General features: G+C 42.5%; 11 protein-coding genes across 12 annotated transcripts; 7 read left to right on the forward strand and 4 right to left on the reverse strand.

Annotated features, from left to right (window-relative positions):
• Positions 1 to 888: 888 nt before the first annotated feature.
• Positions 889 to 2,426, forward strand: LOC6591555. Its single transcript, XM_002017028.2, has 3 exons — positions 889 to 1,144; positions 1,196 to 2,062; positions 2,121 to 2,426. Exons 1-3 carry the CDS (start codon positions 946 to 948, stop codon positions 2,315 to 2,317), a joined length of 1,263 nt encoding a protein of 420 aa, XP_002017064.1. The 5' UTR covers positions 889 to 945; the 3' UTR covers positions 2,318 to 2,426.
• Positions 2,427 to 2,891: 465 nt separating this feature from the next.
• On the forward strand, positions 2,892 to 4,853 carry LOC6591517. Its single transcript, XM_002017029.2, has 4 exons — positions 2,892 to 2,984; positions 3,354 to 3,578; positions 3,637 to 4,503; positions 4,564 to 4,853. Exons 2-4 carry the CDS (start codon positions 3,365 to 3,367, stop codon positions 4,755 to 4,757), a joined length of 1,275 nt encoding a protein of 424 aa, XP_002017065.1. The 5' UTR covers positions 2,892 to 2,984; positions 3,354 to 3,364; the 3' UTR covers positions 4,758 to 4,853.
• Positions 4,854 to 5,791: 938 nt separating this feature from the next.
• On the reverse strand, positions 5,792 to 7,258 carry LOC6591518. Its single transcript, XM_002017030.2, has 3 exons — positions 6,674 to 7,258; positions 6,086 to 6,614; positions 5,792 to 6,031 (listed from the first exon to the last, which is right to left on the reverse strand). The coding sequence occupies exons 1-3, from the start codon at positions 7,223 to 7,225 to the stop codon at positions 5,847 to 5,849; spliced, it is 1,266 nt and encodes a 421-aa protein (XP_002017066.1). The 5' UTR covers positions 7,226 to 7,258; the 3' UTR covers positions 5,792 to 5,846.
• Positions 7,259 to 8,312: 1,054 nt separating this feature from the next.
• On the forward strand, positions 8,313 to 9,800 carry LOC6591520. Its single transcript, XM_002017032.2, has 4 exons — positions 8,313 to 8,520; positions 8,585 to 9,087; positions 9,159 to 9,528; positions 9,589 to 9,800. The coding sequence occupies exons 1-4, from the start codon at positions 8,325 to 8,327 to the stop codon at positions 9,792 to 9,794; spliced, it is 1,275 nt and encodes a 424-aa protein (XP_002017068.1). The 5' UTR covers positions 8,313 to 8,324; the 3' UTR covers positions 9,795 to 9,800.
• A 1,132-nt stretch (positions 9,801 to 10,932) lies between these two features.
• Positions 10,933 to 12,510, forward strand: LOC6591521. Its single transcript, XM_002017033.2, has 4 exons — positions 10,933 to 11,172; positions 11,237 to 11,739; positions 11,795 to 12,164; positions 12,237 to 12,510. Exons 1-4 carry the CDS (start codon positions 10,974 to 10,976, stop codon positions 12,443 to 12,445), a joined length of 1,281 nt encoding a protein of 426 aa, XP_002017069.1. The 5' UTR covers positions 10,933 to 10,973; the 3' UTR covers positions 12,446 to 12,510.
• Positions 12,511 to 12,579: 69 nt separating this feature from the next.
• On the forward strand, positions 12,580 to 14,154 carry LOC6591522. The gene is made up of 4 exons (XM_002017034.2): positions 12,580 to 12,848; positions 12,907 to 13,403; positions 13,464 to 13,833; positions 13,892 to 14,154. The coding sequence occupies exons 1-4, from the start codon at positions 12,653 to 12,655 to the stop codon at positions 14,095 to 14,097; spliced, it is 1,269 nt and encodes a 422-aa protein (XP_002017070.1). The 5' UTR covers positions 12,580 to 12,652; the 3' UTR covers positions 14,098 to 14,154.
• A 374-nt stretch (positions 14,155 to 14,528) lies between these two features.
• LOC6591523 lies at positions 14,529 to 16,359 on the forward strand. 2 transcript variants are annotated; one of them, XM_026991259.1, is made up of 4 exons: positions 14,532 to 15,034; positions 15,108 to 15,604; positions 15,658 to 16,021; positions 16,079 to 16,359. In XM_026991259.1, exons 1-4 carry the CDS (start codon positions 14,830 to 14,832, stop codon positions 16,270 to 16,272), a joined length of 1,260 nt encoding a protein of 419 aa, XP_026847060.1. In that variant the 5' UTR covers positions 14,532 to 14,829; the 3' UTR covers positions 16,273 to 16,359. The 2 variants fall into 2 exon arrangements, with proteins under 2 accessions (XP_026847054.1, XP_026847060.1); XM_026991253.1 differs by lacking the exon at positions 16,079 to 16,359 and having other exon boundaries at positions 14,529 to 15,034; positions 15,665 to 15,804.
• Positions 16,360 to 17,163: 804 nt separating this feature from the next.
• Positions 17,164 to 18,791, forward strand: LOC6591524. The gene is made up of 3 exons (XM_002017036.2): positions 17,164 to 18,071; positions 18,141 to 18,357; positions 18,417 to 18,791. The coding sequence occupies exons 1-3, from the start codon at positions 17,229 to 17,231 to the stop codon at positions 18,608 to 18,610; spliced, it is 1,254 nt and encodes a 417-aa protein (XP_002017072.1). The 5' UTR covers positions 17,164 to 17,228; the 3' UTR covers positions 18,611 to 18,791.
• Positions 18,792 to 18,856: 65 nt separating this feature from the next.
• Positions 18,857 to 20,487, reverse strand: LOC6591525. The gene is made up of 3 exons (XM_002017037.2): positions 19,886 to 20,487; positions 19,296 to 19,824; positions 18,857 to 19,228 (listed from the first exon to the last, which is right to left on the reverse strand). The coding sequence occupies exons 1-3, from the start codon at positions 20,438 to 20,440 to the stop codon at positions 19,044 to 19,046; spliced, it is 1,269 nt and encodes a 422-aa protein (XP_002017073.1). The 5' UTR covers positions 20,441 to 20,487; the 3' UTR covers positions 18,857 to 19,043.
• Positions 20,488 to 21,936: 1,449 nt separating this feature from the next.
• Positions 21,937 to 23,423, reverse strand: LOC6591526. The gene is made up of 3 exons (XM_002017038.2): positions 22,822 to 23,423; positions 22,232 to 22,760; positions 21,937 to 22,170 (listed from the first exon to the last, which is right to left on the reverse strand). Exons 1-3 carry the CDS (start codon positions 23,371 to 23,373, stop codon positions 21,986 to 21,988), a joined length of 1,266 nt encoding a protein of 421 aa, XP_002017074.1. The 5' UTR covers positions 23,374 to 23,423; the 3' UTR covers positions 21,937 to 21,985.
• Positions 23,424 to 24,304: 881 nt separating this feature from the next.
• LOC6591877 lies at positions 24,305 to 25,840 on the reverse strand. Its single transcript, XM_002017039.2, has 2 exons — positions 24,706 to 25,840; positions 24,305 to 24,637 (listed from the first exon to the last, which is right to left on the reverse strand). The coding sequence occupies exons 1-2, from the start codon at positions 25,823 to 25,825 to the stop codon at positions 24,438 to 24,440; spliced, it is 1,320 nt and encodes a 439-aa protein (XP_002017075.1). The 5' UTR covers positions 25,826 to 25,840; the 3' UTR covers positions 24,305 to 24,437.
• Positions 25,841 to 27,304: the final 1,464 nt, after the last annotated feature.

The raw sequence follows: 27,304 nt of genomic DNA on the forward strand, positions 1-27,304 counted from the left end.
CTGAAAGAACAAAGTCATGGCACGACGCTGTTTCTCCGAGTATTTGCATTATTTCGAATATTCTGTGGTTCTTTCGTTTGGTATTGATACGAGTCGAGTGGTAAAAAAACCTAATCGCTGACGACACAACAGTCTAAATTGATAATAATATTTCTGTTTTATTAATCAAACCACCACGAACGGATCGAATTGGAAAGTAGCACGCGCCATAGCGTCAATTGTTCCAATGTAGTATGACGAGGCGGGATTCAATTCACATATTTCCCATTTCCATTTCCTATTTTGGTACTCTACTCAACCGAGAATATGTAGTTCTCTCTACAGACGATTGATCGTATGCCTGGCAGTGGCATTGGACTACTCAGTGTTTGGAATTTTAATTAATGTGTGGGTACAACAAATGCTTTGTTCTGTTCGTATGTCAACAAGTGTTCTGTAGGAATACATAGAGCGCACACACAGAAAATATTTAATCAAACAATCAATAGCTATACGAGTATACCTATAATTAACAACGTAATTGCATGTTTCGATCAGATTTGCCTGTTTGTGTGTGTCAAATTGATGATGATAAGGTTTCCCGTATTCCCATAGAACCTGTTCTCCAACCTGATAAAATTTCACCGAATATAGGAAACGGATGCTACGATTCGATCAATGGAAAAGATCTGTCACAACTGTTTCTTCAGCTACAACTTCAGCTTTTCAGCTTTTTCAGCTTATAAGCATTACTTATTTTATTCTTTATCAAAGCATTCCAAAGTACAATACATATAAGACACACCAGCTAATGCGAATTCAGTTAACGTTTGTCTTTTCTTAGAACCACAACAGAATTTACGCTACGCTACCCCGCAGCGCGTTGTTATTATATAATACATTAACCTTTTTTTTCTGGACAGAATAGATTGCCTAGGAAATTACTTTCGTAGTTATAGTTATATAATGGAAGAGAAACCCGTGAATCCCAATGAATACCTCGAAATACCCAAGTGGGTGAATGAGGACTACTTCCAGCCCATTCTCGAGAAGGATGTGAGCGGCTTTCAGAAGATCATCCGCTTTACACCCATTGCGGCCACGGCTCCGGGTGATAACTATGCCTCCATCATGATTAGAGTACATATTGACACCCTGCTGAATGGTAAGTGTGAAATTCTTTTCAAAAGAACCAAAATTTCCAAAGTTCTTTCAGATGGTAGCGAGCAAAAGATATCATATATACTGAAGACCCAGCTGGACGTTAACAAGGGAGGCGCCATGATCAGTCAGATGGGATTTTTCGGCAAGGAAAAGGAAATGTACAAGGACCACATACCGCAGTTTGTGAACCTCTACGAGGAGGCGGGATTGAACATTGAGCTGGCCCCAAAGTGCGTGCACATTGGGGAGACTCCCGAGAGCATCACCCTGGTCTTTGAAGATCTGAGTCGGCAGAATTTCAAGAATGCCGATCGTCTGAAGGGTTTCGATATGGCCCACATGCGTTGCGTGCTCCGGAAATTGGCAGAACTCCATGCGGCCTCGGCGGTCAATCGTTTACTGATCGGGCCCTACGCTTCGAGGTTTTACGACTCCTTTTTTAATGAAGAAAATAGGCCGATGTTGACCAAGATCCGAGAAATACGTGAGCCTCAATTTGTAAAAGCCATGCTCGAGTGGGGTGTTCCCGATGTCGAAAGATACCTTAAGAAATCTCTGACGCCCTCACAGTACTTTAATGCGGGGCTAAAGCTAAGCCAAGTGGATGAGAGCGAGTTCAATGTGCTGAACCATGGTGACTGCTGGTCCAACAACATCATGTTCAATTACAAGGAGAATGGAGAGATCGACAGGACAATTTTTGTGGATCTGCAGGTGGCCAAATGGGGCTCTCCAGCGCAGGATCTTTGGTACATGATCATTACCTCCGCCTCGCTGGACATCAAAGTCAAAGAATTCGATCATTTCATTCAAATCTATCATGAACGTCTGGCCGAGTGTCTGAATATCCTTAATTACTCGAAGCCCATTCCCTCTTTGAGGGATATCCAAACACAGATGTTGAAGTACGGTTTTTGGGGTGAGTCTGACAAGAGATTCGCTATAGGATCTATCTGATTAATCTGAGTCTGTTGCAGGTCCTATTACGGCAAATGGTGTGATGGTGATCGTCCTCTTTCCGTCGGATAAGGACGCCAACATGGAAAAGTTAATGGGTGTCGGTCCGGAAGCAGAAGCTCTTCGAGACAGGAGCTTCAGAAATCCCTACTATGCCAAGGCGATGACACAGTTGCTTCCGTTCTTCGATAACAAGGGTCTCCTGGATGAGGAGTAGTATGATATATGTATACTGTTTGATTTAATGTGTAGCTTGTAACATATTGTACGTACATATATGAATCGATTCTATCCTCTATCTGTACTCAGGTCTCGTCTAGATTTGTATTTAAAATACGAATAAAGAATTAATAATTACAATAAAAAAAAAAGTTATGTAAACAAATTTGTGTCGTCGTCCGATATTATACTCATATCAGCGCTAAAGAGCGAAGCGAGGGAGCCGGGGGTCGTTTTTCCTATTTTTAAAGATCACATTTGTCTAAGGAGATTGGGATAACGATAAACTAAAGGACTTCGAAACAGGGTCACAATTTCATTAAATAGGGGTGCTATTATTAAATAACGGAAACGATTAAATAGATGTATTTTTGTTGTTTGTGTTTCCTCGCCAATCAATTTGTGGGTGTGTGTGCGGTGGCGTCCAAAGAAAAAACCAGTTTACGCTATCAGCACACACAGATACACACTGCAGCAGTTACACTTGTCGAACTGTGGGGCTTTTGGGGCTTACAGTACATAAATGTGTGACCCGCCGTGTGGAGAGCTCAGTATTTGTTTGTCGTTAGAAATCGTCGGAAGCCCAGCAGAAACGCAACCCAATCAGTTCTCCCTCCGAGCGGGCATCGCATTCATTCATTCAAATTAGAAATTCACAAAAGTCGGTCAGTAATAAATCGCAATAAAAGCGACATTTAAGTGAAATGCGAAAAGAGATTAATTACGAGATATGCCATCCAGTGATACTCTTAAGAATATAGTGCTATATATGTACTTGTGACTGCTTGCGCCATACCCAAATGAATGAAATTATAGTAAATTATACGTAGCGTAACTGAACGATAAAGGCCGTTCTAGACTTAGATAAGTCCATAGGAAACGAAACAAGTTAGACAGTGTCTGAAAGTGTAATTTGGCCTCTCACCATGACGTAACAATTTCTATACATAAAAAATGCTTTAGAGCCGTTTTATTGTTTTGATCTTGAACCCACGATCGTTTCCGATCTCTAGTCTCTGATCTCTTACTTACAGTCAGTCCCAATATGTCGCCAAACAGCAGCTCAGAGAAGCCGGTGAATCCCAATGAACACCTGGACATACCAAAGTGGGTGAATGAGGAATACTTCCTGCCGATCCTCGAAAAGGATGTGAACGGCTTCGACAAGATCGTCAGCTTCACACCCATTGCAGCCACAGCTCCAGGGGAAAACTATACTTCCGTGATGATCCGGGTGCACATCGATGCACTGCTGAAGGGTAAGTCCAGAGGAAATCTCATGGGAGTATCCATTTGCTTATCCAAAATCATCTTTAGACGGCAGCAGGCAGAAAATTTCCTATATCTTGAAGACCATGCTGGAGTCCAGCGAGGGCGCGGATGCCGTCAATGCCATGGGTCTCTTCCCCAAGGAAAAGCAAATGTACGAAGTGCACATACCCCAGTTTTTACAGCTCTACAAGGAGGCGGGAGTGGACATTGAACTGGCGCCAAAGTGTCTGCTCGTCGATCAGACGGCAGAGGCCATCAGCCTGGTTTTTGAGGATCTAAGCCGGCAGAAGTTCGTGAACTGCGATCGTCTCACAGGCTTCGACATGGAGCATATGCGTTGTGTACTCCGCAAGTTGGCCGAATTCCATGCCGCTTCGGTGCTGGTCCATGACCTAAACGGCCCCTACGACGAGCTGTATACCAAATCCATGTACAATGAGGAGAGTCGTCCCCTATTCGAGAAAATGGGTGAGCTGCGTCAGGCGCAGTACATCGCCGCCATGCGCCAGTGGGGCCTTGAAGATGTTGAGAAATACATTGAAAAGTACTGGGCTGCCGATGAGTTTTTCGACCTGGCGCTGAGTGTGAATGCGGTGGATGAGAGCGACTTCAATGTGCTGAACCATGGTGACTGCTGGTCCAACAATATCATGTTTAACTACAAGGAGAACGGGCAGGTGGACAGGACCATCTTTGTGGACCTGCAGATTGGAAAATGGGGCTCTCCAGCACAGGATCTTTGGTACTTGATCTGCACATCCGCCCATCTGGACATCAAGATCAAGGAATTCGATCATTTCATTCAGATCTATCACGAACGCCTGGCAGAGTGCCTGAAGCTCTTAAATTACTCAAAGCCCATTCCCTTATTGAGGGATCTTCATATAATGATGCTAAAATATGGCTTCTGGGGTATGTTTCTGAGGATTCTCTAAATAGATTTTAAATTCTAAAGTCTCCGTTTCTTTGTAGGACCCCTAACCGCCAACGGTGTAATGGTGGCCACCCTGATGCCCTCCGATAAGGATTCGAATATCAATACCATGATGGATCCCGGCCCAAAGGGCGATGCCATGCGTCTGAAAACATTCACCAATGTCTACTATGTGGAGGCCATGAAGCTATTACTTCCATTCCTCAAATTGAAGGGACTTTTGAAGGACTAGTATGTTTCTTTCTTGTTAGAGTTTATACCTGATATATTGTGATATTATATAGTATCATAGAAATGTGCAATAAATAAGAAATTCTATTTAACTTAATGAAATTTTTGATAAACTCTGTCAATGGTGGAACTTTGGACTTTGCAAGTTTCACTAGTAAAAGTAAATCATCATGACTGGCTGAAAATGGAAACACGCGAACGATTTTTTTTTTTTTAATAGCCTGGGGGTAATCGAGGGAGGCAACAGATGCGAAAATAAGTTGGTTTTACAAACCTAAGACGTAAAAACTACGACAAATACAATAGATAAGTTCCCAAGGTTTTTGGTTGATCAATATTTGCCATAAGTTCAGCAAACAGTAAGGCTTTTGAAATCTTAGAGCAGATGAAATTTTACAATTGATTGAACAAGACCACAGAATTGTCTCCACACTTGTCAATCATGGTTGAGAGAACTGGTCAACCACACTCACACTTCTTTCTATAAATTTATTCATACAAAAAATTATAATTATCCACTTGACATGATAATGAATGACATACTCGTATTTATGATGGCGTTGGTCGACTGTTACGTATGCTATTTATGGGAGGGCAGATCTTTAATTAGGAACACGCAAATAATTCTCATTCTGGGGGTGACCATCGCCCGATTGAAATCAGCAATTCAAATGAGATAAACATTCCGACAGTCTGATAATTTTCTTTAATTATCTTTTTTAAGTGTTGCGCAGTCACAAAATTCTTATATTATTGGGGTTCCAGAGTGGTTTTGGTTTCATTAGCTGATTTTCTCAGGTTTAAGAGAAGTTGAAACTTTCTTTTCTGGGAAACAAAGCTTGTGATAGAGAAAGTTGCGGCTAATCATTTTTAAACGACGCCTTGGTTTGATGCTGTTAAAAACTTCTTTAAAACAGATAAGGAATATCATCTGATGTACAAATTATTACACAAATTGGTATTACAAATCGAAATAAACTTTTAATAAGGATTTTTTGGTATAACAAATAATTAAAATCTGCTTTAGAAGCAGTTTAATCAGTTTATATGCAAAAGTTCATCTTGGATGAAACAGAACACATTCGATACTTTAGGTTTGTTTAAAGTAGCCTAATTGATCTAATCGTGGCAACAATATTGTGACATCTTTGACATAGCCCTTCAAAAATGAGCAGTTTCTACGCTTTTCGTCGTTCTGCAACAGATCACCGAAATCAGTTCCGTCCTCCCTTAGGGCCCACATTAATGGCAGGAATGTGCTTATCAAGAGGAAGTCTGAAAGAAGGGGATATAGGGATATATACCTAGGAATCATAGAAACAAACTTACGATAATATTTTTGTTGATGCAATCGCTGCCAGAGTCCATCTTCCGTGGGCATTTCTCCTTTGTATCCGATCTTCTTCAGAGTGCCCACCAAAACAGAGAAGTAATTCTTGAGCAGATCCTCCCAATGATCCCATCGTTGCTGTGGCTCCATCAGCATGTAGATGGAGTAGATCAAATCAATGGTCAAGGGGGAAATACTGCAGATTTGAAAGTCCAGCAGCATACAGTCTTCAAAGACTCCTGTCTGCTTGTTGTGCTTGAACATCATGTTACGTAGATGGAAATCTCCATGGCAGAGCACGTAATACTGATCTGGTTTCGGGTTCTGACGCATTTGCGTCCACTCATTCTTCAATCGCTGGAGAAAGTCTCCCTTAATGCTCTCAAAGTAAGGCTTGTACTTTCGCAGTTCGGGCTCTTTATCCAACAGTTCCAAAAAGAATGTTATCCCGGTGCCAATAAATACTTCCTCTAAAAACTTTGGCATCTCAAACAGTCCGGTGGTGTAGCCTTTGAGCACAGTGGGTTGCTAATTAGAAGGGAACCTGAGTGACAGTTGAAATATATATGTATTTCCTTGTGACTTACCTCGTTTTGGACTTTAAAGCTCGCAGCATGCCATTTCGCCAGTTTGGAGTACACAGAACGGACCTCATCAAGGTTCAATTCACGATCCCGTATCACAGTGTAGCCCATCTCCACCAGATCCTCGAAGATCATCACCTGACGCGGCTCCAGGCTGTGATAGATGCAGTCCACGTAGAGTTTTGCATCGTCCCCAGCGTTGCGGAGTATTGACTCAAACTCTGGCAATACTTTGCTGTACATTCCGATCTCTGTTTTGAAGATTGGCGAATCGCCCAGCATATCCTTCTTGTGACCCTCTTGTTCCGGCATTGTTTTGATGATTAGCGACTTGATGGAGGCTCCTTTCCGAGTGGTGTACTCCGCTTTGACCCGGAACATCACACTGGCATAGTGATCGCCCTTGGCGCTGGCTGGAGAAAAGTGCAGCCCGGTGACCTTTAGCTCGGGAGCCTTTTCATGCTCGCTAAGAACTTTTGTGATAAATTGTCCATTCAGCCATTCAGGTGCAACCAGTTCGTCGGCATTGAAGTTATCATTATCTGGATTCGACATTTAGTTGGTAATTTTTTTAATTATGAGTACTACCAGATGTTCTCCAAGTTCGTTCTGCTAACTGAATGGAGTTACTTAATATACCATACACTTTATATGGCTTTCGGAGAGCATAGCAGAACGTTTTCAATGCAAAATGAAATAGTGTAAGATTGCGGAGAGCTTTAAGTTTGCGATGAGCTTTTGTCGATTGGAATACAAAAGAGATAAGAGTGGATTGTAGGTTCTCTCACTCTCTCTCTCTCTCAAGTTTAAGGTTACGTTACCATAGAAACGATCCTAAGTTATGTTTACATTCCATTAATCAACAAATAACCCAATCTAATGGGCGTCACATTGCAGGCTTGCTAATCCAGCATTCAGTTCATTCAGTATTTTCATATGATGATGGCATGGATCTCTGCCAGCTTGCGGCAGGCTGAACAGATTTCTTCCTGGGTGAACCAGCGTCGCACCACCATCAGATCCTCGAAGATCATAACCTGTCGCGGATCCAGGCTGTGATAAATACAATCCACTTGACGAAGCATTCTCTCAAACTCTGGCAGAACTTTGCTGTACATCCCGATTTCCGTTCATTTCCTTCTTGTGTTTCTAATGCTCGGGCATCGTCTTGATGATTAGTGGAGGCTTGGTGGAGGCTCTCCGCGTGGTGTACTTCACTTTGGACCGGAATATCACACTGGCATAGTGATCGCACTTGGCGCTGGCTGGTGAAAAGTGCCGTCCGGTGACCTTTAGTTCTGGTGCATGTTCAAGCCATTTGCATCTATATTGTCATCCATTCTGATGAAAACTGAAAAGTTTTTAATTTGCCGAAACTTTTTATGTAAGGGGTGTACTGGCGTAAGTATTTCTTTAGTTGCGAAAATATTTTAAATCTTATCTAGTCTCTAAAGGGGGTCTGGTCTAGTTGTCGATTTGCAAAATTCAATAATCGAACTCGAACCAAAAGCTCCCTCTCCACTCTCTTGTTCCGTTTTCAAAAGCATTCCCATTATATCTTATCATAACGAAAACAACAGCTGTTTTTGCTACATAACCATTGAGAGTGAAAATTGAAGCCAGTTTGAGCTAAACTTTTGACGGGAAAAGTACTATGGACGAGATCAAGAATCCCAATGAACACTTGGTAATACCCAAGTGGATAACTCAGGAGTATTTCAAGCAGATCCTGGAAAAGGATGAGCCTGAGTATGTGAAAATCCTCAGCTTCAAGCCTGTGGCAGCCATACCACCGGGGGAGAATTTCACCTCCATCATGCTGCGTGTTCATTTGGAGCTGCAGTTGAAGGGTAAGCCAGCCACAGATATGGGATCTGATATAACCAGAACTGAGATCGATGGGGCCTTCAATAGATGGCAGCACCAAGCTGAAGACGTACATCTTAAAGACGGAGCTGGCGGAAGACCGTGGTGCGAAGGAAATCCGCGAAGGTGGTATCTTCAACAAAGAGCTGCAGATGTACCAGACCTTTCTCCCCGCCTTCGAGGCTCTCTATAAGGCAGCCGGTGAGGATATTCCTCTAGCACCCAAATGCTGGCATGCAGAGCAGCGCGGGGATAACATAAACTTTGTTTATGAGGACCTGGCGGTGAAGAGATTCAAGAATGTCGATCGTATTCGGGGCCTGGACCTTCCACACATGCAACGTGCGCTACATAAGCTGGCGGAGTTCCATGCGGCTGCATCCGTCTATGTGGAGCAGGAGGGTCCATTGCCCGCGGAGTTCAATGAAGGATTTATTGTCAAAAAACAACTAGCTCTGCAAGAGCATGGATGGGCGGTGAAATCGGAAGCATTTCTAAAGGCCATGGCTGACTGGGGGTTGGAGGATCAGGAGAAGTATACAAACAGTTTTGTAAGTCAAAGAAAGCTCTTCTATTCTCTAGAATTTATATTATGTTCTTATATCCCTTCTTTGTCCGTCAGCCAACTGCAAAGCAGTATGGAAAAGTGTGTGCCAGTAATTTGACGGGAGATCCTTTGGACTTCAATACTCTCACCCATGGCGACTTCTGGTCCAGCAATCTGATGAGCAACTATCTCGAAAATAACCAGATCGATGAGCTCATTATGGTAGACTTTCAGCTCTGCAAGTGGGGCAGTCCTGCGCAGGACCTGCTGTTTTTCATCACTCTCTCAGCCGCCAACGATATCAAGGTCAAGAAGTTCGACTACTTCATCAGGATCTACTGGGAGCGTCTTGTAGAGTGCCTAAAGTTACTCAAATACCAGAAGAAATTGCCCACATTGCGTGATCTTCAAACTTCCTTGTACAAGAAGCACAATACTTTCTACGGTATTTTTAGCGATTGACTTCCTTTTAAAACGAATAATGAAAGGCAATTTTCTTCAACAGCTGTCATGGCGGTATTCAATCATCTGCCGCTCATCAAATTTCCAACTGACAAGGATTCCAACTTGCATAACGTGATGCGCGAGGACGAGGTGGGGCACAAGTTCCGTCTGCGTCTATTTTCAAATCCCACATATGTGGAGGCTATGAAGGACCTGTATCCATTTTTCTATAATCGCGGCATTTTTAACTTTAATGATTTCTATTAAAAATAAAATTACCAAATGGAAAAATATTACTTACTGGATTCATTCATTAAAATCCAAACCAAGCAGTGCCGATATATGGAATATAGATGATAAAACTGACTCAACGCTTAGTTGCATTAATTGTTGTGCTGATTAGAGTATGGTGTATGCTGACGTCTTACGGTCCGGCCCACATTCTCACTATAACTATGACGGGGCCAAAAAATAAACTGTGAAAACAAACACAAAAAAACAGCCAGCCAGCCCCAAGCAGGTTTCACACACAATCCAATCACACGACACACGATCGCAAAACAAAAATTAATATTTGTATACATATATGTATTTCTAATCATGCGTGTGTCGTTTCAATTAAGTTTTTGAATGGGGCTCCAACTGAGTGTACACTATCTCAGAAATGTATATATAATTTATTGAACTCTACAATCAGCAGGAAACATTCGTAATGGTGAAAAACCAAAAAATCTTGTACGTGCTATCATACTATCGTGCTGATTAGTTTCCAAGTTGAGTTGGTTTTCAGCAAACTCTTTGCCTATCTTGATATTTATAATTGATATAAAGAAAGTCACTGATACAGAAATACTGGGAAAAACTAAGAATTTAATAGATTTGCGATTCTAGCGATTTCCTCGCTTCAGATGGGGCAACAAACTGAGAAAAATTGCTATCAATGAAACCATACACTCTATTATATAGCGATACGACCCCAATAGATCCGTGGAATAATTTCACCATAAAGTAACCCAGGACCGACCGATGGGCGCTGGTGCATGATGTGCGACACTAAATCAATAAATCTAATAGCTCTATCCCCCAGAGACTTGTAAACCCAGACAGATAGACAAGCCCTTACCATAGCTATCTCTATATATCTCTATATTGTTATGATTATATTTCCCTCTTCCAGACTATACAAACGAGACACTTGACAAAAATCACAACCATGCAAATGAATACTTAAATTGTAAAAACCACTAGAGTCATAATATAGATAAGATTGAATAGATAGTTAAGCTAACCAAAACAGCCAACTCACTAGAAGAGTATCTAATATTTGCTAACTTTTTTTTACAGTCGATAAGGGGTTGGAGCCTATAAAAAATAGTGCTGTGCTCAGTGTCTCAGTAGCAATTGAAGGGAGAAGTCGTGCTGGCATTAGAAATAGGAGACGCTACGATGAGTGAGGAAATAGTTAATCCCAACGAGCACCTGATCATTCCCGATTGGATCAATGAGAAGTACTTCACTGGAGTGCTGGCCAAAGACGAACCGAATCATGTTAAGATATTAAAGTTTACCAAAGTGGCGGCGATTCCACCGGGGGAGAACTTTACCTCGACTATGATAAGGGTTTACATCAAGTTGGAAATGAAAGGTTAGGGGTAGATACATAAAACTATAACTAAAACTTAGAGAAAGAGTAACATAATCTTCATCAGATGGCAGTGTCAAAACTAAAACATACATCTTCAAGACTATGCTTCCCGACGAGCGTGGCGGCAGTGCCATCAACGACTTTGGTCTGTTCCCCAAGGAGGCCAAGATGTATGACACCTATCTTCCTGCCTTCGAGGCTTTGTACAGGGCTGCCGGATGGAAGATACAGCTGGCACCGCAGTGTCTCCACACGGAGGAGCGCGAGGGCAATATTCACTTCATTTTCGAGGATCTGTGCGTCAAGAGATTCAAGAATATTGATCGCACCAAGGGCCTGGACTTGGAGCATATGACGCGGGCTCTGCACAAGTTGGCCGAATACCATGCCGCCAGTGCGGTCTATGAGGAGCAGAACGGACCCTATCCCAGTGAATTCCTTGAGGGTTTCGTCACCCTTAAGGCATCCAAGTTCCACATGGATGCATTTAAATTAAAAGAATCGGCCTTTAAGAAGGCCATGATGACATGGGGCATGACGGATGCGGAGAAATATGTCAAGGAATTCGTAAGTTAATGGAAATAACGAAAGGAAAGGGACTTTAAAGATCTCCTTATTCCAGCCCACTGCGGATCAGTATTGGGCTCAATCGTTGAGTTGCTTGGATGTGCTTCCAAATGACTTTAATGTCCTGAATCATGGTGACTTCTGGTCCAGTAATCTGATGAGCAATTATCTGCCAAATGGCAAGATTGATGAGCTAATCCTCGTGGACTTCCAGATCATCAAATGGGGCAATCCTGCACAGGATCTTCTATTTTTTATTATACTCTCGGCGGCCACAGATATTCGTATAAAGGAGTTCGAAAACTTTGTAAGAATTTACTGGGATCGTCTGGTCGAGTGCCTAAAGGTTTTGAAGTTCAAGAAACCCATTCCCACACTCAGAGACATTCAGAGGTCTATGTATGCAAAGGAGAATTCATTTTACGGTGGGTTTTTGAAAGAGATTTCCTATCGAATGTCTGAAAAATGTCGCTCTCTCTCTCTCTCCCTCTCTGCAGCGTTCTTTAGTTTGATGAACCACTTGCCAATCATATTGTTCCCAACCGACAAGGATAGCAATCTTCACAATCTGTCAGCAGAAACCGAAGAGGGCGAAAGACTGCGGTTGCGTCTTGTATCGAATCCTGTCTTTGGCAGTGTGATGAAGGATCTATATCCCTTTCTGTACAATCGCGGTTTGCTCAACTATGGTGATTACGATGTCTGATTACTTTATGGAAACTATTTTGCTGGCAAATAAAATATAGATAGTAGGAATCTATACTATATTTACCTTAAAATGTTTAATTAGTCTTATCTGTACGTGATTACTAGGGACAAATTTATCTAGAGATATGATATCTTTGCTTGATAAAATATATTTTAGAGTCAGTCAAGTTTAGGTTTCAGTCAAGATCAGTCAGAGATCAGAGCCATGGCGAAGATAGAGAACCCTAACGAAAGTCTTGTTATCCCTAAATGGTTAAGCGAAGACAAGTTCAAGGTCCTGCTGTCCAAAGATGAGCCAAATTATAATAAAATTGTACAGTTTACACCTGTGGCTGCCATCCCGCCAGGCAGTAATTTCACCTCAATTTTGGCGCGCGTCTATTTGGACTTGGAACTAAAGGGTAAGCTGAGATAGTGCATCAGCAGAATCAGAGACTATATGTCCTAAACATCTCTAAGATGGTAGCCTTAAGAGACAGAGCTATGTAGTCAAGACCACCCTCGAGTTGGACAAAGGTGGAAGGCTCGTCGAGGAGTTCCGGTATTTCCAAAAGGAGCAGCAAATGTACTCCACTTATTTACCCGCCTTTGAGCAGCTCTATCGCGAGGCTGGACATCCCATTCAACTGGTGCCCAAGTGTTTGGAAATTGGAGAAATGGATGGCTACCTGTACTTCATATTTGAGGATCTGTCATCGCAGGAATTCGTAACTGTGGATCGCAGCAAGGGTTTGGATATGGAACACATGAACATGAGTCTTCGTAAGCTGGCGGAGCTCCATGCGGCCAGTGTTGTGTACGAGGATCGGCATGGACCGTATTCCATCGACTTTGAGCATGGCTTCGCACATAAGGATAATACAGCGCACAGCAGACGAGGATTCGACGCAAAGGTCACGGAATACAAAGCAGCCATGTTGACCTGGGGAATTGAGGAGAGATGTTTAGAGAATTTCGTATGTGTTTTTAAACTTAATGAAGATTTCAAATCTTATATACTTTAATCTCTATTTCAGCCCACTCCTCAGCAGTACATTCAAATGTGTTTGGAATCCCTTAAAACCGATGCCAATGACTTTAATGTTCTCACTCATGGCGATTTTTGGTCCAGCAATATCCTCTTTAAGTACAATTCGTATAACAATTTGGATAAAGCTCTTCTGTTGGATTTTCAGCACTGCAAATGGGGTAGTCCTGCCCAGGACCTGCTCTTCATAATCACCATTTCAGCTGGCAGGGAATTGCGCCTCAGGGAATATGAGAATTTTGTGAGGATCTATTGGGAACATCTCATCGATTGTTTGGCCATACTAAGCCACAAGAAATTGCTGCCCCAACTGCGGGATTTGAACGCTGCCCTCTACAAAAAGAACAATACTTTTTACGGTGGGTTCTCTGTGAAATCTTTATTTGTATGATCCCTTTAGATGCACTTTTCTTTCAGCTTTCTTTCCGGTGATGAGTCATTTATCTACCGTTTTGCTGCCGACCGATAAGGATAGCAATCTGCACATCCTCATGTCCCAGGACGATGCTGGCAGGAGTCTTCGCACACGTCTCTATACGAATCCGGCATTTGTGGAGGTCATCAAAGAGGTGTATCCCTTTTACTGCAACCGGGGACTGTTCAACTTCGTTGACTACGACTGAATACCGATCGAAGCAGTTTTCATTCTTTCCATTGAATAAATTTCTGTGAATATTGAATCTGGTTTCAACAAGCTTCATCAATTGATATGAGCAGGGTCAGTACTTGAAATAGTTTCGATTGCAAATGCGGGTGGGGTGGGGGGTAGAGCCCCCGGATTTTAACAGACAGTAGAGATTGTAGGGTCTGAGAGATACGACTATCAAAAATGGGAAATAAACAAGGGATAACATTTGCAACCCCAAGAGATAGAAGAGCTTCCCCCTACACCCTGTTATCAGGCATTCACATCATCAAAGCTGATAAGACTCGACCATCCCTATCCCCATAGTATTCTCACACATAGAACTTTTAATGAATATAAAGGGGAAAAGCTCTTTCAATTATCACAGTATCGCCTGCTGTCGTGTGAGAGCGACTTTCGGGCCAAGACAAATCAGGCAAACGAGCGATGAATGCGATGCTCAGTGTCCGAGCTGTTGACGAACCAGTTAGACGGGGCGGGCAAATTGGCATTGCCTGATAAGTGAGCGCTTACCTTGCCCCCCACCTGCCACCTGCCACCCCCCACCTAGCACAACCGAAATAAGAAACAACATTCTCGATAAGAACAGGCAAAACAGAACGCCAGAAAAACAGTTGCGCCTCACTGTTCGGTTCGAGAACAACATACCACAACCGAGAACTTAAACGATCCGATCCGAAAGCATAGTGAAGTGAAATCTTCCATCAAAATGCCCGATAACAGCAACAAATTCAGCATAACTAGTTCTGTCCGCATACCGGAGTGGGTCAACGAGGCCTATTTCAAGAAACTACTGAAGCGAGAGTTTCGGGAGTTCCGACGCATCTTGAATCTCTCAATTATACCGGCCACGCCTCCGGGCGAGACCTATACTTCGCTGCTGATGCGCATTATCGTCGACATTGAAATGAAAGGTGAGAAAAAGGGGGTGGACCCTTGAGAGGTTGATGTTTGCACTGACAATTACCTCATTCACACTGCGCGCAGATGGATTCTCACAGCAGAAATCCTACGTGCTGAAGACCATGCTGGACGATGCCCAGGGTAATGGCTTCGTCAACACCCTGAATATCTTTCCCAAGGAGAAGCAAATGTACGATTTGATTATACCACAATTGGAGCAGCTTTACGAGCAGTCAGGCTCGACAGTACAGTTTGCCCCCAAATGCCACTGGTCGGAGAATGTCAATGGTCGCATCTGCCTCGTCCAGGAGGATCTCAAAACTAAGAAATTCCGAAATATCAATCGTCTGAAGGGCTTCGATATGCCGCATATGAGAAGGGTGCTCGAGAAGCTAGCAGAATTCCATGCGGCCAGCGCTGTCTGGCGTCAGCGGAACGGCCCCTTTCCAGAGGATTTCCAACGAACTTACCTGCCCGCCAACTACAATAAATCGAAATCATATCAGGCCCGTGTCCAGAGCTACAAGGCGGCCATGGCCAAATGGGGTCTGGCGGATCATGAGCAGTACGTGAGTCGCATTGTAAGTACAGAATTAATAGCTGTCCACAAAGGAAATCAATAATGTTCGCTCAGCCCACAGCCGATCAATTTGTGCAATCTGTGGCCCGCTGCTTTAACACAAATCCCCAGGAATTTAAAGTGCTGAATCATGGGGACTTCTGGTCCAGTAATATAATGCTAAGCTATACCCAATCCGGGGAGATCAATCAACTGCGTTTTGTGGACTTTCAACTGTGCAAGTGGGGCAGTCCCTCGCAGGACTTGTGGGAGTTGATTATCTGTTCGGCCCACCATAGCATAAGGATTAAGCACTTTGATTGCTTCGTTAGGATCTATCACACACATCTGGTGCGCTGTTTAAAGATCCTGAACTACAGCGAACGGATGCCTCTTTTAAGGGAGCTCCATATGAGCATGATCAAGTATGGGTTTTGGGGTGAGTAGAGATCTAAACCCAGGGATTGTTACGTATTCTTATAACTCTTATTCTTAGGTTATTTTACAACCTTCACCCATCTGGTGTTCATCCTTCTGCCCGTCGATACGGAGGCGAGTCTCCAGAAGCTCATGCAGGCGGACGAGGAGGGAGATCGCTTTCGCTCCAAGGTCTACACGAATCCCCTGTACGTCCGTTCTGTTCTCAGCATATTTCCGTTCCTGCATAGGCGTGGCATTTTAGACTTTTGAATGCGATTCTACTTAGGTGTACCTATATATAATTCTACTGTATCTTGTGAGTGACTTTGACTATCTTAAAGATTTATCTTTTGTTTAGCTGCGGCCGTGTTTGTCTATTATACTTCTTAAGAAAATAAGCCAAAGAAATCAACTGGGGTTTTGTTTTCGCTAGTACGTTGCCTTCTTATCACACCGGGTACCCTATTATAGGAGAGTCTATGGATATTCCTATGGAGATGGAAATAACTTTTTGTAGAGCCGATATGCCCAAGCTGTCACAACAGCTGTTTCTATTTAGATCATGTCGTATCTTGTCAAATTATTATCTTTGGAGAGAAAGAGCGTGTGATGTTTGAATAGAGCGAGGCACAAGTTCCACAAAAGCAATAATACCACACTGCGAATACGTTCCACAACATAACTGATTCGCTTTCAGCGCCATCCAGTTTGGTGTTCCACATTTCACAAACACATACCCACACTAAGGCAGAAAAGGCAAAGCACAAGGTGTATTAATATCAGGTAATGAACAGATCTGTTTTTCTTCAATGCAAAATGTGAGAATTCCTCACCTATCAACCTTTAATAAATACAAGTTTTTGCTTTCTTCTTCATCCAAACGTAAACAAATGACGCCTTGTTTCGTTCCCTTTCAATGTATGCTCAGCTCGTTAGTGTATGACGAGTCAGCGGGAAAGTAAGAACAAAGTACAAAATTTAAAATTTTGTTATCGATTATATCTTATCGATTTCCGCTGAGAAAATCAGCTGATTTTTGTACATTTTTTTGGTTTCAGCTGAGAATATCAGCTTATCAACAGAGAGAGCTTCCATAAAAAGCTTTCCCATCGTCACATGTTTTGCCCCCATACTCTTACTTTGGAGCCACAGCTGCTTTGGAGTCTTTTTTCTGTACGCTGCGGCAGTCAGGTGACTTGGAAAAATAAAAGAAAGAACACAGAAAAATGGGAACCGGCACGAAGAACTACCTTGCACCGGAGTGGCTGACCGTGGAGTTCCTGCAGGATGTGCTCAAGGAGCATTTTAAGGAGGAGACACTAACCGTCAGCGAGCTGCTGGTTAAGAGCGCCCAGGTCGGAGACACTGCTGTGGGCTTTGCCAGCGAAATGCACCGGGCCACGTTCAATCTGCAGCGAGGCGAGGCTGCCAAGAGTAAGTTCTCGGTGATCATCAAGGACCATCCGAAGGGACAAACTGGAGCCGTGGCCCAGCGCAGCAGGCTCTTCAAGCGCGAGATTCTCTCCTACAAGGAGGTACTGCCAAGGGTGCAGTCTCTGCTGGAGTCCATTGGCGACAATAGCAAGATAGCCCCTGCGTGCTACTACACAACGGAGTCGCCGGAACCGTTCCTCATCCTGGAGGATATGAAGATGAGCGGCTTTGAGAACTTCGAGCGCGGTCGTCTCCTAAACCTGGACTATGTTCTGCCAACCGTCGAGAAGATAGCCAAGCTTCATGCCTGCAGTGCCGTCATAGCAAAGGAGAGTCCCGAGGTCTTGGAGTTCTTCAATGAGGCGCCCATTTCCCGTAACCCCGATCGGCGGGACTTCCTTACCTACTTCCCCGTGAACATTCGTTGCGTAGCGGAGGAGCTGGCCCACTGGAAGGGCTATGAGGAGATCACCGAGAAGATGTTCATCCTGGCCGAGAATGTGCTCCAAAGAGCTCTGGCCATGTTTGACGAGAGCGAGAAGGGTTTCCGTGTGTTCAACCTCACGGATCTGTGGATTAACAATCTCCTGTTTCACATCAACAACGAGACCAAGGAACCCGATGATGTGGTGACTGTAAGTAGCATCCTCATTCAATCGTTTGGACTCTTCATTTTACAAACTATTTATAATTTGTTTCTGTAGCTGGATTACCAGTTGGCATATGTGGGATCTCCAGCCATAGATCTCAACTACTTCCTTTACGGCTCTCTCAATGAAAATGTGCGCAAGGTTCACTTCAAATACATTGTAAGGACGTACCAGCAGGTCTTGAAGCAGACCCTGGAGAAGCTCAAATATCAAGGACACATTCCCACACTCAAAGAAATCCATATCGACCTTATCAACACCAGCCTGATGGGTAAGTATTTCCCCTACCCCTTTTTCAGACGTTCTTTCTATAATCATCATCTGTTTTAGGTGTTATTGGCGCCACTTGCCTCACGCCTCTGATTTTCCGCGAGGGAGCTGGCTTTGAAAATCTCGAAGACCTCAACTCCCGCACCGAGAGCGGCGATCAATTCCGGCGGGAGAATGTCGAGAACCCCAAATACCGTGCCTTCTTGCAGCGCACAATTAAAGAGTTTGAGCTCTCTGGATTTTTGGATAAATAAGATGATCGGAGAGCCAGAGAGAGCATAAATCGAACAATAGTATTCATATATATTCATTGATTCCATGGGTTGAAGATAGACCCATTTGTTATAGGAAGAGCACAATCAAAGTAAATGTTGTACAAATAACTGTCCAAATCTGTTAAAATATATTTTAAAATGTTTACGGTTACACACAAAAGCCCTCGATAAGATAATTTAAGTTAACCTGTAGTACGATAGAAATACTGGTGTGATTTTATTCTATTGCTTGGAAGAGCAGCTTTTATTTCTTATATAATGTTTACTTATCATTTCCAACTCACAGTGCATTATAGAGATAACAAACAGTTGAGAGTCGTATTGACGGTGCTCAAAGAAATTAAGTACTCGTAATCTATAGAGACTCGAAAGACATAGATCAGAACCAGATGGGCTCGTTGCTTTTTGTGCCTTAAAGATCCTTAAAGTAACCCATTTTCTCGAATTGGGGCAACAGTTTCCTTACATCTGCAATGTAGGAATCTATGAGGTAAGCCTTCTGCCGCGTTGTCGCGTCTTGAATAATGTCATGCATCTTAAGGGTATTCGATTTGATGGCCAATATCATGGGCAGAAAAGTGGTAAGCAAGAAGAAGTCTGGAAGGAATGATAAAAAGGAGCTGTTAGCCAAAAGTCCCCACTTTAAACATGATGAACTACTCACCATAGAATTTGTGGCGATGGATCTGCTGCCAGAGCTTTTCCTGGGTGGGCATGGCGCCTTTGTATCCAATTTTCTTGAGTGTATCCGCCAAAACGTTGAAGAAATAGTTGATCATATCCTTTCCATGGTTCCAGCGTTCCTCTGGCTCCATCAGCATATATATGGAGTAGATCAAGTCAAGGCTTAAGGGGACTATATTACAGATCTGGAAATCCACCAACATCACATCCTCAAAGACCCCTGTCTCCTTGTTGTGCTTGAACATCATGTTACGCAGATGGAAGTCTCCGTGGCAAAGCACGTAATATCCATCAGATTGGGGGTCTGCTCGATACTCCTCCATCACGGCACGAGTGCGCTCCAGATAAGAGTCCTTTATTTTCTCAAAGTGCGGCTTGTACTTCTTGAGATCAGGTACCTTGTCAAGCATTTCAATGAAATTGGCCATGCCGGTGGTTACCATTGGATCTTTCAACAGAGTGGGTAAATCGAACAAACCATACTTAAATTCCTTGATAAACTCGGGATTCTGATTTGGAAGAGAAATATATTTTGATATGGATTATAGAGAAGATTTCTTAGAAACTTACCTCATTGTTAACTTTCATGCTGACGGCGTTCCATTTGGCCAATTTGGAAAGGGCAGAGCGCACTTCCTCCTCCCTAACTGAACGACCGCGTATGACAGTGTATCCTAACGGCACGAGATCATCGAAGATCATTACCTGACGTGGTTCGACGCTATGGAATATGCACGGTACATACAACTTGGTATTATCGCCCGCCTGCTGCAATATCCTCTCGAACTCTGGTAGAACCTTGGAGTACATTCCGATCTCTGTTTCAAACAGATGGGTTTCACTAAGCATTTCCTTTTTGTGTCCCTCCTCCTCGGGCATTGTCTTGACGATCAGTGCCTTGTTGAACACGCCCTTCCCGGTTGTGTATTCCACTTGGGTGCGGAACATAACACTGGCATAGTGATCTCCCTGGGCGCTCGCTGGGGATATTTTCAGATCGGTTACCTTCAATTCTGGTGCACTTTCATACGTGCTCAGAATGTTTTGCAAATACGTAGCATTCAGCCACTCTGGGGCCTCCAACTCGTCGGCGTTAAACTGTTCCGTATCTAAGTTATCTGGCATTTTGTTTGTTTGGTGGCAGAACAATCTAATCACTTGTTGTTAAAACTCACGGGACGGGTGGCAAACAGGTTGTGTTTATAACAAATAGTTGCGCACTCATTTTAAATAAAAATTTGAGCTTCGGCTGAGCTTTCTCTGAGCTTTGTCTGCGCTTTTTTGGCCGAGGTTCTTTACAATTCTCTGTGAAATTCATTTGTCTTATTATCTTTTCCATTGATTGAAACATGCATAGAAAAACGTAATTTAATTTATTAAAAATAAATTTAATAAATAAAGTTTTGGACCGGTGGTAGAACTAGAACCGATGCTAAAGCTTTTATTGCAAACAATTATTTTTTAATTATCTTTTAAGTAGTATACTATACTATACCCTTTAATAGGGTATTTTAATTTTACAATAATGCTTAGAACTAAGAGAAAACGAGGGGGAACGTTGTGAGTTGCTGCGGACATCGCAACTCTAATTTATACCCGATACTTAGTCAGTATGGCTCCCCTCCGGCAGACGCCGCTAATATTAAACGACATTTTGAGATATACGTTTTATAGTGAGATCTAACAGGAGTGCGGATACCAAATTTGGTTACTCTACCGTTAATAGTCTCTGAGATTTGTGAATATCCCCAGATTTTCGTCCTTGATGCGGGGTTTAATAATAATACGATCCAATTCAGATTCTGCAGTCTAAAAGATATGGTCATTCTCTACGATTCTGCGTTTTTAATTTTCTCGTATCGTCGAAATTGCGGATGCCACAGATTTTCGCTCTTTGTGGGGGCGGAAGTGGGCGGGGCGAAGTTTTGAAATATTCTTATAGCAGCGATATATCACAGAAGATTGGATCCAAAACATCGTTGCTCTAGCTTTTATAGTCTTTGAGCATTAGGCGCTGATAGGGACGGACAGACGGACAGACAGACATGGCTCAATCGATTGATGATGCTATTGATGCTGATCAAGAATATATATATATACTTTATGGGGTCGGAAACGATTCCTTCTGGACGTTACACACATCCATTTTCACCACAAATCTAATATACGCCAATACTCATTTTGAGTATCGGAAATAAAAAGAATTTCTACTTTATAATGAACATATAATCTTATAATATAGTCCATCTAGTCCTTGCGCTTGGATCAGTTGAAAATTCACAAAATGCGTACCCATATGACCCTATATAATCCTCTAAAATTACATAAAAAAATATTGCTTTATTTTGTAGTTTTCAAAGTAGAAGCCCTTTGAAAGAGTATATTTTAAGCCATATTTCCTATCTAGAATTATAATTACTAGTAGTTTTTGTCGAATAAGCATGCGTCTGCTTTTCTGGTACTCGTTATCTCATAGAAGCTTTGACGATGAGAACTAGTTTTAGTGGAAAAGCTACCACATAGCTACATATGTATGTATGGATGCTGTACTTGATTGAAAATATATACTTTTCTTCGAATAGCCTGGTGTTGGGATAACAATAAAAACAAGCAGATACAAAAATGCGCATTCATTGTAAAATTTATTCGATAGTAACTAAAAAAAACTATCTATAGATCCTCAAAATAGCCTATTTGTTCGTATTTGGGTAATAATTTCATGATATCCTTAACGTATACATCCTGATAGTAGGTTTTCTGACGCGTTTCTGCATCTTGAAGCAGACCATTCATTGTAAAAGAATTCGTTTTGATGCCCAAAATTAATGGCAAAAAAGTAAACATATTAAACAAGTCTGAAACCAAATGAAATGTAAATTCGAACTAAGTGAGTTTTAAATGACATGGATGACTTACCATAATATTTCAGCTTATGGATCTGTTGCCAGAGCTTCTCTTGGGTAGGCATTGCACCTTTGTAACCCACTTTCTTTAGAGTATCCACCAACACAGAGAAGTAATAGTTGATCAACTTCTCGCCATGGGTCCAGCGCTGCTCTGGCTCCATCAGCATGTGGATGGAGTATATCAAGTCCACGGCTATGGGACTGGTATTACACAGTTGAAAGTCCACCAGCATGACGTCTTCGGAGTCGCCTGTCTCCTTGTTGTGCCTGAACATCATATTCCGCAGATGAAAGTCTCCGTGACACAGCACGTAATATCCATCAGGTTGTGGATTTGTGCGATACTCTTGCAGAACGGTTTTCACCATGTCCAGGTAGGTATCTTTTATTTTCTCAAAGTGCGGCTTGTACTTCCTCAGCTCTGGCCATCGTTCCAGCATTTTAATGAAGGGAGGCATTGCCGTAGTCATAAAGGGATCGTTCATCAGGGCTGGCACTTCAGTCCAACCATATTGGAACTCGTTCAGAAAATCGGGTTGCTATTGAAAAGAGAATCTTAGTCGGACATTGAGTCAATAGTTTGCAGATTAAAGAGCTCACCTCATTGAGCAGTTTCATGCTGATGGCATGCCATTTGGCCAGTTTCGAGTAGGCTCTGCATAGTTCCTCCTCCCTAACCGGACGATCCCGGATGACAGTGTATCCCTGCGGCACCAGGTCCTCAAAGATCATAACCTGGCGAGGCTCAAGACTGTGATAGATGCACGGGACATATAGCTTGGTGTCATCTCCCGCCTGCTTCAGTATCCTCTCAAACTCCGGCAGGGCTTTGGTGTACATTCCAATTTCTGTTTCGAAAAAATGAGATTCACTTAGCATGTCCTTCTTGTGGCCCTCCTGTTCGGGCATCGTCTTAATGATCAGTGGCTTGGTGAACACTCCCTTGCGGGTTGTGTACTCAACTAGGGAGCGGAACATAATACTCGCATAGTGATCACCCTGGGCGCTCGCCGGGGATATTTTCAGATCGGTAACTTTCAGTTCTGGCGCTCCCTCACACGTGCTCAGAATTTCGCCTATAAATTTAGCATTTAACCACTCTGGGGCCTCCAGCTCGTCGGCGTTAAATTGCTCCAAGTTTTCAGTCGTCATTTTGTTTAGAGTAGAGGAAAAACTATATTAGCTTGAACGGCTACGTATTCCGTGCGAGCTGGTTATTGAATGAAGCAGTTGATTTGATGGAAGGCACACTTTAAACGAAATTGTCTGAGCTTTTCGAAATTTCGAGTTTTGTGTTGTGAAATACATTTATCTAATCAGAGAGCCTTATTGTCCTTATAATTGTTGCCTAGGAAAACACATTGATTGCTGGAAGTGCAATATTGAAAAATATTGTGAAATAATTCTGATGGTGAGCAAATCCTTTGGATAATTTTACTCTTGAGAGCTTTTCAATTTTCGTACTACGTTCATTTAAGTCCGAGGTAAACAGAAACAACTAATAAGAGTTATTACCCGCAAATATTAATTTTCACCGTGAGAGGTCTGCGATTGTATGCAATTGATAATGCAATACAAATTTACTGATTAGCTAACATTACTATGCGAAAAAATATACTCAATTCTAACAGTTACGAATAGTAGATATTTTAGATTGTAGTTTGTAGTTTCTGTTACATACATACATATGTATGTACATATTTGTTTAAATAATCGTAGTTACACCCACTGAAGCGCTCATATACATACATACGTAGAGTATCTATTGTAGACTCCACAAATCTTGAAGCTTTTGGAAAGCTTTTCAGCTAAAAATATCATTGTCTATGAACCTGTATTCTGATCTCTAAAAAGCTTTGTTATACCTACTATTATTCATTACCTTTCTCTCCTTTTCTACGCGTCATACTACAGCGCCTTTCGGTTGGCTATTTTCATGTATACAGAGATCAATTATATCAAGAATATTAACTAAAATAGACTTTAACTCTATAAGAAATACCTATACTGAAGTATTGAGAATCTAGCTCTACATAATTCAAACATTTACTATAATCACGAAGAATAATAAAAATATAACAGGTATATACAAATACATATGGGTGATTAACTATTGACTAGCCTAAGGAATATATGTACATTTGTCCATAAACATATATAAGATTTATCTAATTTTTATGTACAGTATAACACAGTTTTAAGGGTGACACTCTCGATCATTGATCCGCATCGAGCAAGCCCTCCTGGTGGAACTTGGGAAGGAGTTGTCGCATTATCCTCTGAGTAGCAGGATTGCCATAGCAGGCGTTCTTGAAGTTGATCGCCCGCTGATTGCTCTGCATTAAGGCATTGAAATCGGCATCAGCCGACTCCACATTCCGCTGAATGGGTAAGATGGAGATAGTTGTGTGCATGCCTAAGGATCAGAGAAGAAACCATAAAGTTATTCCAGAAATAAACGCAGGAGAATCGTGTACTGCTCACCATAGAAGGCCTTTTCTTGTAACTGCTGATGAAACTGGTGCATGCTGGGAATGGCAGCTTTAAAACGGAGTTTCCTCAGTGTTTCCGAGAAGATGTTGAAGTAGTAGTGGATCAGCTCCTCCTGGTTGTTCAGATGGAGATCAAACTCCAGCGAGGAGTTCAGGAAGTAGAAAAGATCAATGGCTGGTGAACCCCAGGCGACATATTGAAAGTCAATGATGATCACATCCTCCGCTTCGCCGGTCTCCTTGTCATACTTGACAAGAACATTGTTGGTCCACAGATCGCCATGGGCCAGGACATTGATCTGGCCGGGACTCACATCGAAGACGCGTTTGCCCAGCTCCATGTAGACAGGCAACAGAGCCTCCAGTTTCTCGGCATACAGCTCATATCCAGGCCACTGGGCCACTCTTCGACTGGCAGCCTGTAGCATGCCCAGAAAGCAGGGGGCATAGTTATCCGTGTGACGGTTGAACATTCCTCGATCATAGCTCTCCAAGGCATGATCCTCGCGCTCGTTCAACACCGCCGATGTGGCATGCATCTTGGCCAACTTCCGAAGGACAAGACGTGCCAACTTTAGATCGAGTCCGGTGAGACGATCGGGCATCACAAATTTCCGCGCACTGAGATCCTCAAAGATCAGCACCGAACGATCGTAGTCTACGGCCATGGTCTCGGCAAAGATCTCCTCCCCATCTTCGATCTCGTGGAGCAGAGCCTTCAGCTTAGGCAGAATGTGCTCATAGATGGACATCTCGCGATTGAAGATGTCATACGGTTCCATTGCGTTCCTGGAAAACTCGTCGCTCTCGAAGGAGGACTTTATAATGTAGTGACCGATCTGGCAGGTGCCGTCGCGTCTCGTGAACTGGGCTTTCACTCGGGTCAGCACTCCGCCATAGTTTTCACCCTTTCCCAGGGCGGGATGGACCTGCAGGCAGGTGATCTTGATCCTCTGATCTCCATAGAAGTCCCTCAGCGCATCCTGAATATAGCTCTCCGTCAGCCAATCAGGAGCATCCATAATAACAGAATTGGAGTTGGTAGAAGGAGCAGCGGATCCACTAAGCTTGGGAATGGCATCGAGTGCCCCGATCAGATCCGAAACCGACATGATGATAAATGATCTTGTTTTGCGATATGGTGTTTAAAAATCAGAGCACCTCAGCTTTTATATGAAAACTGCAGCTGTTCCCACGTACATTCGTCACAATTGTGATTTATAATACCCCCATAAAATCTCAGACGTATGTAAATATAGACGCGGGCTTACAGATTACTCTTTTTATTGGGGCGCAAGCACCCCCGAAACCCCCGAAGGCATCTGAGTAAGATGCCTCGTGGCTGGCACTCTCACGCCGCGGCATGGCTACTGCCTAATCGGACAGATTGTTTGGATTTCGGTCGCTGGCAAACCTGTTAATCTATATAGCACTTGGTGTGGGCTTAGGGATGGACGACGACGACAACGAAGCCGACGACGACAAGTGTTTTATGCCAGAGCTCAGAAACGCCAAGCATTTCTTGACTGAAATCATCTCTTCAAAGAGTGAACAACCTACGTCAAAGGCTGGATACTAAAACAAAGGGATACGTTGAAAAAAATCAATAGAGACATTTAAAGAAACTACTTTCTTCATGGATTTCTAAGAATAATATATGTGGATTGATGGATTTAAATTGAAAGAAAGTATCAAGGAAAAAATATTAAAAAAATTATTTCATTCTATTCTATTTTTTTTCGACATATATTATAAGCATTCGGGTGAAATATGGAAAAATGTTTGCTGTTTCAAATATTCAATAGAGGCCATTAAAAAATCGAAATAAGCAACTAATTTTGTTGTTTGGTAAACTTAATGGAACCGTTATAAAAAAATTGTTTAAATATGTTGCATTTTTTAAATTAAAAAACATGTATAATATGAATATTAAAATTTGTTCACATTTTCTAACTTCAACTTTGTTTTAAAATTATATAAAAAGAGTTTTGTATCACGCTTTAAACGGTTTCCTTAAAGTTCTAGTCAAATATTAAAGCACTTACTAACTGAGTCTGGGCAAACAATCCTAAAGATACATTGCACTTATGAGATACGAATAATAGACTGCCATCATCAAGACCTCAAAATTGTATGCATAAGCAAATGAGCGCCTGTCGATGGGAATCTTATTGCCTTGAATGGGAATCTGCGTGATACACCAAGCAACAAAACACTGAAATACAAATGTCTTACTATAACTTCTAAATATTTAATGGAGCCCTACTTTTCCTGCCTTAGGGCTCCAAAAGAAATGGTAATTTTCCTTCAGTTAAAGGTATTTAATCAGCCAAAAAAACTGTTCCCATCCATATAAAAGACATTAATCTTGAGACCTGCGGGCCAGTAGTGCTTGGCACACGTTACGCATTTCTGGGGCCGGCCTGTTGCCAAACGAATCTTCAGAGAGCACAGTAATCCCCAAATGTTTGCCGAGGGGAATAAAAACATATAATGCTTCCATCCCAAATCTGGAGGAGCGGAATGCAATTAAAGAAAGGCAAACACACGATACGCAGATACAAATACAGATACAGTTACGAGAGCATCAG

The sequence above is a fragment of the Drosophila persimilis genome, unplaced genomic scaffold, assembly GCF_003286085.1.
Source record: "Drosophila persimilis strain 14011-0111.01,24,50 unplaced genomic scaffold, DperRS2 tig00000000-arrow-pilon, whole genome shotgun sequence".
NCBI classification, from domain to species: domain Eukaryota; kingdom Metazoa; phylum Arthropoda; class Insecta; order Diptera; family Drosophilidae; genus Drosophila; species Drosophila persimilis.

What these genes read in the sequence shown, in the direction of transcription:
- LOC6591523 (XM_026991259.1), top strand. Translation starts at nt 14,830, where the DNA reads ATGCCCGATAACAGCAACAAATTCAGCATAACTAGTTCTGTCCGCATA. An exon ending in CGTCGACATTGAAATGAAAG is followed by an intron (nt 15,035 to 15,107) that starts GTGAGAAAAAGG and finishes CACTGCGCGCAG; the next exon opens with ATGGATTCTCACAGCAGAAA. An exon ending in GATCAAGTATGGGTTTTGGG is followed by an intron (nt 16,022 to 16,078) that starts GTGAGTAGAGAT and finishes TCTTATTCTTAG; the next exon opens with GTTATTTTACAACCTTCACC.
- LOC6591555 (XM_002017028.2), top strand. Translation starts at nt 946, where the DNA reads ATGGAAGAGAAACCCGTGAATCCCAATGAATACCTCGAAATACCCAAG. An exon ending in TATTGACACCCTGCTGAATG is followed by an intron (nt 1,145 to 1,195) that starts GTAAGTGTGAAA and finishes AAGTTCTTTCAG; the next exon opens with ATGGTAGCGAGCAAAAGATA. An exon ending in GTTGAAGTACGGTTTTTGGG is followed by an intron (nt 2,063 to 2,120) that starts GTGAGTCTGACA and finishes AGTCTGTTGCAG; the next exon opens with GTCCTATTACGGCAAATGGT.
- LOC6591520 (XM_002017032.2), top strand. Translation starts at nt 8,325, where the DNA reads ATGGACGAGATCAAGAATCCCAATGAACACTTGGTAATACCCAAGTGG. An exon ending in TTTGGAGCTGCAGTTGAAGG is followed by an intron (nt 8,521 to 8,584) that starts GTAAGCCAGCCA and finishes GGCCTTCAATAG; the next exon opens with ATGGCAGCACCAAGCTGAAG. An exon ending in GAAGCACAATACTTTCTACG is followed by an intron (nt 9,529 to 9,588) that starts GTATTTTTAGCG and finishes TTTCTTCAACAG; the next exon opens with CTGTCATGGCGGTATTCAAT.
- LOC6591524 (XM_002017036.2), top strand. Translation starts at nt 17,229, where the DNA reads ATGGGAACCGGCACGAAGAACTACCTTGCACCGGAGTGGCTGACCGTG. An exon ending in AACCCGATGATGTGGTGACT is followed by an intron (nt 18,072 to 18,140) that starts GTAAGTAGCATC and finishes TTGTTTCTGTAG; the next exon opens with CTGGATTACCAGTTGGCATA. An exon ending in TATCAACACCAGCCTGATGG is followed by an intron (nt 18,358 to 18,416) that starts GTAAGTATTTCC and finishes CATCTGTTTTAG; the next exon opens with GTGTTATTGGCGCCACTTGC.
- LOC6591522 (XM_002017034.2), top strand. Translation starts at nt 12,653, where the DNA reads ATGGCGAAGATAGAGAACCCTAACGAAAGTCTTGTTATCCCTAAATGG. An exon ending in TTTGGACTTGGAACTAAAGG is followed by an intron (nt 12,849 to 12,906) that starts GTAAGCTGAGAT and finishes AACATCTCTAAG; the next exon opens with ATGGTAGCCTTAAGAGACAG. An exon ending in AAAGAACAATACTTTTTACG is followed by an intron (nt 13,834 to 13,891) that starts GTGGGTTCTCTG and finishes CTTTTCTTTCAG; the next exon opens with CTTTCTTTCCGGTGATGAGT.
- LOC6591525 (XM_002017037.2), bottom strand. Translation starts at nt 20,440, where the DNA reads ATGCCAGATAACTTAGATACGGAACAGTTTAACGCCGACGAGTTGGAG. An exon ending in GCATGAAAGTTAACAATGAG is followed by an intron (nt 19,825 to 19,885) that starts GTAAGTTTCTAA and finishes CTTCCAAATCAG; the next exon opens with AATCCCGAGTTTATCAAGGA. An exon ending in CCATCGCCACAAATTCTATG is followed by an intron (nt 19,229 to 19,295) that starts GTGAGTAGTTCA and finishes CATTCCTTCCAG; the next exon opens with ACTTCTTCTTGCTTACCACT.
- LOC6591517 (XM_002017029.2), top strand. Translation starts at nt 3,365, where the DNA reads ATGTCGCCAAACAGCAGCTCAGAGAAGCCGGTGAATCCCAATGAACAC. An exon ending in CATCGATGCACTGCTGAAGG is followed by an intron (nt 3,579 to 3,636) that starts GTAAGTCCAGAG and finishes AATCATCTTTAG; the next exon opens with ACGGCAGCAGGCAGAAAATT. An exon ending in GCTAAAATATGGCTTCTGGG is followed by an intron (nt 4,504 to 4,563) that starts GTATGTTTCTGA and finishes GTTTCTTTGTAG; the next exon opens with GACCCCTAACCGCCAACGGT.
- LOC6591526 (XM_002017038.2), bottom strand. Translation starts at nt 23,373, where the DNA reads ATGACGACTGAAAACTTGGAGCAATTTAACGCCGACGAGCTGGAGGCC. An exon ending in GCATGAAACTGCTCAATGAG is followed by an intron (nt 22,761 to 22,821) that starts GTGAGCTCTTTA and finishes TCTTTTCAATAG; the next exon opens with CAACCCGATTTTCTGAACGA. An exon ending in CCATAAGCTGAAATATTATG is followed by an intron (nt 22,171 to 22,231) that starts GTAAGTCATCCA and finishes ATTTGGTTTCAG; the next exon opens with ACTTGTTTAATATGTTTACT.
- LOC6591518 (XM_002017030.2), bottom strand. Translation starts at nt 7,225, where the DNA reads ATGTCGAATCCAGATAATGATAACTTCAATGCCGACGAACTGGTTGCA. An exon ending in GCTTTAAAGTCCAAAACGAG is followed by an intron (nt 6,615 to 6,673) that starts GTAAGTCACAAG and finishes CCTTCTAATTAG; the next exon opens with CAACCCACTGTGCTCAAAGG. An exon ending in GCATCAACAAAAATATTATC is followed by an intron (nt 6,032 to 6,085) that starts GTAAGTTTGTTT and finishes CCCTTCTTTCAG; the next exon opens with ACTTCCTCTTGATAAGCACA.
- LOC6591521 (XM_002017033.2), top strand. Translation starts at nt 10,974, where the DNA reads ATGAGTGAGGAAATAGTTAATCCCAACGAGCACCTGATCATTCCCGAT. An exon ending in CATCAAGTTGGAAATGAAAG is followed by an intron (nt 11,173 to 11,236) that starts GTTAGGGGTAGA and finishes AATCTTCATCAG; the next exon opens with ATGGCAGTGTCAAAACTAAA. An exon ending in AGAAATATGTCAAGGAATTC is followed by an intron (nt 11,740 to 11,794) that starts GTAAGTTAATGG and finishes TCCTTATTCCAG; the next exon opens with CCCACTGCGGATCAGTATTG.
- LOC6591877 (XM_002017039.2), bottom strand. Translation starts at nt 25,825, where the DNA reads ATGTCGGTTTCGGATCTGATCGGGGCACTCGATGCCATTCCCAAGCTT. An exon ending in ACAAGAAAAGGCCTTCTATG is followed by an intron (nt 24,638 to 24,705) that starts GTGAGCAGTACA and finishes TCTGATCCTTAG; the next exon opens with GCATGCACACAACTATCTCC.